This window comes from Dermacentor silvarum, chromosome 6, assembly GCF_013339745.2.
Source record: "Dermacentor silvarum isolate Dsil-2018 chromosome 6, BIME_Dsil_1.4, whole genome shotgun sequence".
Lineage (NCBI taxonomy): Eukaryota > Metazoa > Arthropoda > Arachnida > Ixodida > Ixodidae > Dermacentor > Dermacentor silvarum.
The window spans coordinates 182,086,164-182,096,827 of record NC_051159.1 but is presented as its reverse complement, the minus strand read 5'-3'; the positions used below and the strand labels follow the sequence as shown (position 1 = coordinate 182,096,827).

At 46.8% G+C, this 10,664-nt stretch overlaps 1 protein-coding gene across 2 annotated transcripts in view; it reads left to right on the top strand.

Annotated features, from left to right (window-relative positions):
- Positions 1 to 10,664, top strand: part of LOC119456500 (glutamate decarboxylase) — a 135,363-nt gene that overhangs the window by 83,285 nt on the left and 41,414 nt on the right. For both annotated transcript variants that reach the window (XM_049669907.1, XM_037718318.2), the window contains 2 exons: positions 864 to 970; positions 4,872 to 4,987. In XM_049669907.1, the coding sequence (XP_049525864.1) occupies positions 864 to 970; positions 4,872 to 4,987 (223 nt within the window). The remainder of the gene's footprint in view (positions 1 to 863; positions 971 to 4,871; positions 4,988 to 10,664) is intronic.

The window sequence follows — 10,664 nt, the reverse complement described above, 5'->3', positions numbered from 1 at the left end:
TCTTTTTCCGGAAGTGCGCGCGAACTTTTTCATCTTATTACTCATGATGATGATAATTGCTTTTCGCGCTTCTCGGACTTACGGCCGTCACTGCGCGTTGCATAGCACAGCTTGCAACACCGACACCGCTTTCCAATGCCGACACCGCGTTCCAGGAGAGCCGCTCCGTCAATGCGTCTCTTTCTCTGTCGCTCTCACAGCGCGCAAAACCTCTTTACCTCGCAGAGCACGAGCGTACGAACGCGCCAGCTGTGGACGAAGACGACGACGCTCGAACGCAATCATATGGTTCGCATAAATGCACGTTCTGCAGGCGTGGCTGTATAGCCTAGTGGTTACGACGCTCGCCTTGGGTACGCGGGTCCGAATGCCGCCTCAGCGAGAAAGTTTATTTTCTTTTCTTTCTTGTAGTTTCTTGCTACGCACCACAAATTACGGCTGGCTTAAACAGCTTCACTGTTAAAATAAGCTATGTCATGGCCATAATAAACTTAGCTATGAAAAAGTAAAACACACGCACGAGTGTGTGCGCATGTGCGCGCGCGTGTGTGTGTGTTCGTAAAGTCTGTTGTAATGTCAGTCGGTTTACTAATACGGAAGCAAGTCAACTCCGTAAAGGGCTGATAGATGTGAATGTAGCTACGGCACAGTGACCCTTCGGAGTGAGCTGCGTGGCACATTCTTATGGTGCCATGTTTCCTATCTTGAGGCTTTAAGTATTGGGCTTCAAGCAGCTCGATAACAATTCCTGAGCCTGGACAACATAGAAACTCACAACCCATATTTTTTGCGATCTGTGGTGCAAACACAGTGACGCACGTGTCGACGTCCGATGAGAGCACTACATGCGTGCGGCTGTGCAGGTTCACGTACGAGATCGCCCCCGTGTTCATTCTCATGGAGAATGTGGTGATGAAGAAGATGCGAGATCTCATCGGCTACACCAACGGTGACAGCATCCTGGCACCCGGTAAGCGCGCTCTGGTCACACGCATGCGCAGTGTTTCACCACTGATATTTAGTCAGCTACTTTGGAGAGTGTTTGCAAAGCATCCCAAAAACAGACAGCTGCTGAAGTGCCCCCAGTGACAAGAAGCGGCTACTGTCCATTCATGCACGTTAAACAGACACCAGAATCAGAAAAGACCGCTAAATTGCCCTTTCGGAAACCTGCCCGCACTGTACGGGAAAAAAATTAACACCGACTAATTGACAAAGAAAACGGAGGCCTACGCTGGACTAGCAACTGAATGTTTATTCTTAGTTTTCCACACCTTTTATAGCACAAGACAGCCAATGCTTTTTCCTTTTGTCATGACGGTTATCCGTCTTTCAGAGCGAAATGTCGTCTTTGCGCGAGTAGTTTTTTTTTTCTTTTTATGTTAGTAGTATCTATGGTGTACTGATGCATGATTGCCCGCTTCTGTCAATGGCCATGGCTTCTAAAATTTCTCGCGTCAGGTTGTCTTTACTTTTTTTCTAAAACCTGTATGTCGTAAAGTTGTACGGTGCAATATTGCTGGTGATGATGAAAAGCGAGGTTCCCAGCAGAGATTCCTTATAAAGATGCTGCGTGCTCTCTTGTCCTGTCATTGACACACCTGCCTGTTTGTCCTATGTATCTTCGGCCACATGATAAAGGTATATCATATATCACCCCTGTATTGCAGGTAGTGTACTTCTGGTGGTTGATTGTGCACTGCTTATTTTTCTGGCCATTGTTGACTCGCGCACACATTGAATATACCTTGTTTGGTGCTGAACATACAACCGTGACGTCTTCCTTTCCGGCTATATTCTTCAGCTTATGGGTTAGGCCATGTATCTAGGGCACAACAGCGACCTTCTTCCTTTTCTGTTGACTCTTTTCTTCTTCTTGGGGCTTGCTGTTCAGGAGTTTCATCTTCTTTAGCAACCCTTCGGCGACAGTTGTAAGCAGGCCTTTCGGATAGCCAGCGTTGTTGAGCCTGGTTACCTGGTGCATGAAGCTTTCTTCCATGAGGTGATGACACGACTTCTTTAGGGCGGCTTTTAGCACTGTGGTCACGATGGCTCGTTTTACATTCTTAGAATAGTCGGAATCGTATGGCAGGAACCCGTTGCAAGAGTGGGTCTCGTCAGAGGTTCGTCATGCACTACGGCGTGCCTCATAATCAGATACGTTAAACGACGGAATTTACTTTTTACAAGAACATATTCAAATGAGTTCCCCAGCGATTGTATTAAAAAGACAAAATTTTGAGTACAGAGAATAATGATAACAAAGCAATGACGACTAAACGAGCTTTTGAATTAAAAGTACATAGCAAAACTGAAAACAAGAGCGAGAAGGAGCATATATAATTCGCACGCTAGTAAGAGAATATAATTTTTTAAAGGCACGTTTCTGTTTGTACCGAAAATTATTTGCTTAGCGCTTTCACTTGTTATCTTATTAGTTTGCCTAATTTTTACCGCATAGTGATTTCACACAATAACGCATAGACACCTTAAGTAAAAGAGGATGTTGTTTACCAGTGAGAGTTGCGTACACTAAGCGGAAAATTTGTTATGAAGACCAACACAGCGAAACCAGAATTCCTGAATAGCTTTTAACAAACTCGTAAAAGAGTCGTGTCACAAACATCTAATAGAAAGCAATCATAAGATTAAAGTGAAACAATGTTGTGGTAAGTAATGCACTTTTTTTTCGAGGTAAACAGCTGGCGTTAGAAGAGGATGAATAATGGTAAATAATACAGAAGACCCACTTACGCCCACTCGGGGTATTTACGGCTTGTACGAAACATGAAAGAATATTTTAAAATTCTGATTCACGGTGCCCAAAAATGAAGAGGACAATACAAAAAAAAGTTGGAATTATGGAAGTAAATGTACAGAGTGCTGTCATAATGTATAGCTTCTTTGTACTTTCATTCCCTGTATTAAAAATAGCGCAATGCAATGTTTATCCTCCATCTTAGTCTGTTTTTAAGCTATGGTGTGGCTTAGGCTCCAGGCGGTAGCATTTTCCATCCTTCCTCTCACAAAGTGGTTCGAGGGTAAAGTCGTACGTAATCCGTGTTTTCACTTGAGACTACACGAAAAGATAGTGTACGGAGCTACGTACCGATAGAAAAGCCGTTTTCTTCGGTTCGGAAAAAGCGTACAATTCTTTCTGGATATGAAAAATTAAAAAAAAAAAGGGGGGGGGGGGGGGCATTTCTAATAGCAGCGCTCAGTCTCGCAATAAATGCTGCGCGTTTTTGTTGTTGGAAACTACAGACGGTTCAGATAGCCCTGTTTGCCTCGATTCGGCGAAATCCTGTAATGCATTTTTTTTCAGCAACGGAAGAAGAAAGCCATTTCAAATACCACTCTATAGTTTCAAAGTGAATTCGTTGCTCCCTATATATATATATATAATATAAGAACCTCCCCAGTTTCTCTCACATAGCAAGCTACGTTCACCGCGTCGTCTGCAGATAAGGATCAAGCACAGAAAGGACGAAACAAGAGACCCTGCTCTGCCAAGGCGAGCTGTCGACCCCAGGCGACAGCTGTCAGTTTGTTTGCTTTATTTTTGCTATCTTTGCCTCCGCAATACATCGCAACGCTTCCCTCTACCTTTCCCTTCCACTTTCTCTCCCCGATTTTTCGCTCCCATTTCTCCGTGTACTGTTTTCTTGTGCTTTTTTTTTGTGTCCACGTATTTTTACAGGAAAATAGCATTATACTATATCGGCTATCAAATACACACGCTTCAGAGGCGCCTATACACTAAGTGAATATAGAATCCACGATAAACACAAAACAGTCTTCGCACGGACATCATGTGTGGTGTGTGACGCTATACAGAGTGTTCATTCTTAAGTTTTACGGAATTTTTAGAAATGGCCTGTGGCAGGTATCATAATTCTTATCATTGAGCTGGGTTATTCGATGAGGCGGACATTAGTAGCACCAGAAATCGAAACACATATTCAACTAATTAACAAACATTCACTAATTAACTTCTGAGTTAATTACTTTACGACATGTATTCAAATTTACGAATTGTAGCCGGTGAGCTTGTCAGGCGCATCCACTTGGAATGAATTTCCAGAATGACACCAGTTTTGAGATACGCGCCATCAAACTCGCCGTAAAAATGCACTGTTGTTCCACTTGCTTTTTTTACCAAAATGCTGTTACATACATTGAAGCACAAAAGTACCTGGAAATCCCATGTATTTCGTCCCACACTTTGGCAAATAATATCTCGAAACTGGTGTCATCCTGGAAATTCATCTCAAGTGGATGCGTCTTACAATCTCACCGGCTACAATTCGTAAACTGCAATATGTGTCGTGAAGTAACTAACTTCATTCGTTTATTAGTCAATTTTTTTAATTAGTTGAAAATGTGTTTCGATTTCTATTGCTACTAATGTCCGCCTCTTGGAATAACTCGGCTCAATGATAAGAATTATGCTACCTGCCACAGGCGACGTTTAAAAATTCCGTAAAGCTTAATTTTGAACACCCGGTACATGGAATCCCTTATATTACCACGTTGACAGTGTCTCTGGTAGTTCGTAAGGGCGAGTATCGAATGTTGGACGTGCGAACTGCGCGTCTTGCAGAAAGGTTCAGTGCACTGCTTGTGTACTGATGTGAGATGCTGTACTCGTGTGCTGCCGTAACAGGGAGCTCACTACAAAGTGTAAACGTCGTCAGCTGACGGGCGCTTGAGGAAGCGTATGCTGACGAAGAATAGCACGTGGTCTGTGGTGTTGTTTACGCGCTAAGGGCTGTAGTTGTCAGTTGCGTCTCAGTTGTCACGCACGACTTCCTCAGCTTCCGCCTGCGAAAAGCGTACCCGTCAGGGTCACTTACGTCAACTTCTCGCAGGCGGCTCGGTGTCCAACCTGTACGCTGTGATGGCGGCGCGGCACAAGATGTTCCCCAACTACAAGACCATGGGCCTAAAGGCGCTGCCGCAGCTCGTCATGTACACATCTGAAGACGTGAGCGACCACTTATAACTTCTGTTCGAACCCCCCCCCCCCCCCCCTACTCTCTTTGCTTTTCCTGATGATGATGATTTATTGGCATCCCCTTTGAAACGGGGCGGCGACAAATAGTCACCTAGCCTGCTTGATTTAATCAGGTATACTATACATGTTCTTTATCTAGCATTTTTGTATACCTCTCATTATTATTTTTCTTTTTCAAAAATTTACCTTGTGCCGCTGCCTATGATTTGAAGAGATCAGGTCGTATCCATCTGTTCCCTGCTTTTTTTTTTTTTTTTTTCACCAGTACTCTAATCGTCTCTTGCTGATCTCTACGGCTGATCTGTTTATGTTTCCTTCCACTTTGAAACCAAGCGCTTCTGGGAGTTTCACATTACCTACGGTTCTCGCTGGGTGGATCCCGTCGCATTCCATCAGGATGTGCTGAGTGGTTTCTGGATCTTTACTGCAGCATGCACATGTCTCATCTAGTTCCGAATATTTGTTCCGATATGTTTTCGTCCTTAGGCCACCGGCTCGAGCCTCAAATAGCAAGACACTGCCCTTTGTGTTATCGTACAGATTTTCCCTTCTAATTTCCTTCTTCTTATTCTTGTAAATCTCCATTGTCCTATTTGTTTCCATTCTTTGCATCCAATTCACCGGTCTCTATTTCTCTCACTTTCTTTCTGATGACTCCTGGTTGTCTATTTGCAGTTTCGATTATCCTGTACTTGGTTGCCAACTTCCTTGACCTCTTCCTCCATTCTGTGTCTACGCTTTTCATGTATAGATACTTGTGCACTTTAGCCGCCCATTTATTTTCATCCATGTTCCTGAGCCTTTCTTCAAAACTAATTTTGCTCTGTGCTTCTCTGACTTCAAAAGAGGCCCAACCCACGTCACCCTGCACTGCCTCATTTGTGGTATTACCGTGGGCTCCCAAAGCCAACCGGCCTACTGATCTTTGGTTAACTTCCAAACCCGCCAATATATCCGATTTTAAGCATATAATGGCATTTGCGAATGTTAGCGCTAGCACCATTACTCCTTTCCAGATTCCACGCACCACCTCATACTTATTGTGGCCCCACAGTGCTCTGTGTTTCATTATTGCTGCATTCGGCTTCCCCTTTATTTTCAGATTATCTTGGTGGTTGTTTGAGTAATTCTTTCCTTCGTTTATGTGTACGCCGAGGTACTTATATTGCTTCACTATGGGTATTACTTGCTGTTGAATTGACACCACGAAGTTACTCGTGTGTTCATTAAAGATCATAATTCCTGATTTCTCTGTGCTAAACTTAAGGCCTAGATTTGTCGCTGCATTCCCACAGATATTCGCAAGTATCTGTCCGACCTGGTCACTGCAGTGCCATCTGGTGCAGAAAGAAAAGGGAATTGAACAGACGCAAGAAAAAATAACCTCACTAAGACCACAAAACATTTCTTTCGCAAACATAACTTCTACACTCATTATTGTGAATTTACTTAAATAGCCATTTCATGGAATAGAACATGAAGCAGTGGATTGTGGAGTTGTATTTTTGTGCACGAGGTCGCAAGTTCGTTTCCTATAGCCTCGGCGGTGGCGTTTCGATGCTAGCGAAACGGCGTCCCTACGATTAAGGCGCCATTCAGTATATCATCACTGGCCGAGCGTGCTTCAGAAACCACCCATATTGGCATACATAATAGCCAACATGTAACATTGGTACGCAAGAGCTAATCAATTGATCGAGTGCGATAACGACTGTACAATCAAGCATGTTTTCATTCTCGTATGTATCATGGCCGCAGGCACTGAAGATCGCGTTGCTTTGAATATGCGATGGTCGGGACGGTTGCGGAGTAATCCAAAGCTGTCGCTCTGAACACAGAACTTTATGCTGTTATCCTGGAGTATAATCAAAACAAGCACACCATCATTTCTGAGCGAGAAAACCAAACTTAAATAGGGTACCCCGAAAATAACAGTGGTCACGAATTTTTACAACTGACGCTCATTCAACGCTAACCGGAGTCATTTGGGCAGTTTCAAGACGCATCTTAATCGTAGTATATAAAACTATATTTACTGCAATATGGTTTATTAGGCTATTATAATTTAGATAAACCAACTCAGACCAAATAGCCCAACAACGCCATCTTTTTAAGGTCATTATAGCTTCGCATCCACTGCCATCTGCAATTGGATGCGGCAAGAAGGAACACAAAGTTCTTATTTCTGTTCTGCTGTTTCTCGCAATATTCTTTATGTTCGATTTTAAGATTGTTGAGAGTACCGCAGTGGTTATTTGTTTCTTACGATCATCTATGTAAAGTAGTAGAGTTCTGATAACACACAGCATCAGTATGTACTCACACATCGGGCAACGCACACATGGGCCGCTGTGCTAATGCCTTTCCGATGCGAATGCCTTTTCGCGCTTGGTCAGTGGTGAGAGCGACGGTCCGCGCACGTTATCAACGGGATCGATCAGCCGGCCGTGAGCGGTAGATGATAAGCTATAGTATGGAATAAAGCATAAGGCATATCGCTGCAAAATACCGGCCATGCACACGTACGGACCAATACACGAAGTCGGGATCGGCTGTCGGCAACCTGTGCGTGTGCTCTGTCACGCGTCCAAAATGAACGGAAAAGGATGGAAACAATAAAGAAGAAAGCGAGCAAGCGCCGATGAAAAGTGTGCTCACAGGGAAAGCGCCAGCAGAAGCAACGACGGTGGCGACAGCTTGCGGCAGCACCACGAGTTGTTCGCCCCCCCTCCCCGACCCTCCACCTCGCGCACGCGTGTCCTTCCCTAATCGGCGCGTGCCTTATTGGTTTCATTTCGGCCGGAACACGCGCAGCACGGAGTCGACGAGAGATGCTGTTACTGTTACTGCTTTCTTGAGCGACAACGGGCGCCCCCACCGCGGCGGCAGCAGCTTGTCCTCCCCCGACTAGCGCCACGCTCGCCGCCAAAGTGCCTCTTTTGCAACGGTGCCCAGTTTCGCGACATTTCCCGGCGTGCAGCTCCGGAATGTTTTTCTTTCCGCCTTCCCTACTGTATTTCTCTCTCTTTCTTTTTCACAGACTTCTATTTTTCTTTTGCACGACGTTAACCGCTGTACGCGCTCTGCGAGGTTCCAGTACTGCGGCCGTCATTTTGACGTTCTGCCCCGTCTGACTCACCGCGGCTGACGCGTGCTGCGAGTACGGGCCGGTGCCACTCGGGCAGGGATAACAGCGCGACTAGGCGCGGAACGCTCAGACAGGATGAGTGCGACCGCAGCTTGCCCGATCCTAGGGAGACGGAGGCGAATAGGCACTGAAGTTATACCGTGCAACGAAATCAGCTTGACTGTCACTCGTTAGCATTGTATTTTTCCGCTAACGACATCCTTGCTTTTTAGCCATATGCATGTTTCAGTCTAAGGGAACCGCGTAGCTTCCTTTTTTCCCTTTTTTTTTATGAGTGAGCACTTGGATTACAATTTAATGAGATCGAAGAACCCCCCACAGGAAACGCTCATATGACTGACACATTTTCACGCTGTAGTGACGGTGAACAACCGCAGTGGCACAACGCAAGTCACGAAACTGACTGTTTATTGGGCAAACCTGTACCCAGCTAAACAAGTAACACTCAGCACAGTGGGTGCGGTGAGGACACTCGGCGATCGTCGAAATGTAATCTGCGAGTCAAGCGCAGCCGGTTGTTCATACTTGACTCGTCAAAGGTCAACTCGTCAACTGGAGCTCGCGCATGTTTTAGAATGTACACACCGCAGTCTGATTACACAAGTCTCGGCAACAACATAAACAACAGATAGAACTAGCGATAACATTCCGATACAGAAAGGCGCGTCTTGCGCTGGGCGATAACTTTGAACATTCGTTAGCCGGTGAAATACGGTCACCGGGAGGGATAAATAAGTACACGTGGCAATATCAATGGTATGCAGCTGCTCCATGTGTCGCCGCTGCCTCGCGAAGTAAGTGTGACTGCTTTCGCATACGCGCTGAATTCCGGTGGCGCGCAATACAACGTGCTATGGAGGATACGCTACGTTGCCGATCCATGATAAATGACTATAATAGAGCGGGAATTCGACCGTGAATGTACAGTTCACGCGTCACGAACTTTGTACTATTGCGTAAGCATGCACACAAAAGGCAGAAGCCGCAGACGTCGGAGAAACCCGGACCATGCGCTTGTGTGGCACACACGTGGGGCTGATGTAGCAGAACGCGTTCCCAGTCAGTTACAACTATTTAGTATTGACAACATAGTTTGGTTCTTCAGTAAAAGCCTATAAAACAGATATACTGCGGCCTCGTGCTTGCCACCGCTGCGCCTTAGACTTGTGAGCCATTTTGGCAGGCGACTATACGGTGGGCAAGGCGCACTTTTCGGTTCGTTTGCCTATAATTTCTGGATACTACAACAGACGTTTAGATGCATAATTCTGTTGGTTCTTCATAACTCCTCACACACCTCAACAATAACAAAAATGAGAAATCGGCACTCATTCCAAATTTTGTAAGTTCTCGAAGGCGAAAAGTTTAATCGCGCAAACTGGCCCGTCCACGTAAAACTTTGGCGGCGTGTTGAAGCTGCGCGACAGAATCTGTCTAAATAACGCGCATTCCCGGAATCTAAGCGGCAACCGACACATTTCTGAGCTAGCCCATCATTTTAGACATGCGCCTATACTCCTTTATCATTTGCCCCAACGGTCTGTCGTTCGTCGGGCGCTCGTACGGGCCATGGGTCCAGAGACCTCCGACAGGACCGAGCCAAGGGTCGAACGAACGGGAAAGCACGGGGCGGAGGAGACGGAGGCACGCCGGGCGGAGAATCAATCGTGGCTGTCAGCGTAATTACTTACCTCCGGGGAGCCATGAAGTGGTTCTCGCAGTGCGAGATTGATCGGCGCGCGCGGAGCGGCCTATACAGGAGAGCCCATCTTGCGCGGATTAGGCCCCCTTCCCCACACCCCTTATTCCTTAAACTATAGCTGTAGCGGTCGGTTGAAGGGGAGGGGGGGGGGGGGGGCGCACTCGCGGGATAGACGGGGGTCGCTGAGGTGGGGGCAGAAGCACAGCAGCAGTATCGTTTGTAATCCCGGGAGCGCAGCCTCTCGTGATAGCTGGGCCCGCGATCAGGCCGCCAGAGAAGCTCGGCATGGCGCGCGCTTCCCCCGAGTGTGAGCCCAGCCGTGGCTCAGCCCGTGATCCACCCGCGATGATCTTCCTTCACCAACAGCCTGCACGTCAACCTCCCCTTGCACCCACAACGCAGTAGTCATAGTTCTGCGACTGCGCTGCCGTTCTTCCCGTACCGTTCTCCTATGCGTTGCTCGTTATTTCGGCGCCACTTACCCGCGCAGGCACACCCAGCAGCTCGGTGCCTTCCTTGTTTCAATGTTCACCAAGCCGGAAAGTTAATATGGGGGCTCAGCGAAAACTGCTCGGAGCCACGCATTGCTGAGCACGGGCGCATCGCTACAGTTGTCCGAGAACGAGAATTCGACAAAAAGAGAGAGAGAATGCTCGAGGCATTTCCGATTCGAAGCGCTCCGTTCGCCCGCCCTCCCTCCCCGTCGGCGCATCTCGCGCTGCTGTCGAGACCTAGCGGGATTTGGGACGGGTTGCGCGATGGGACTATCGCCTTGACTTTCTTGTCCTTACTTTCTT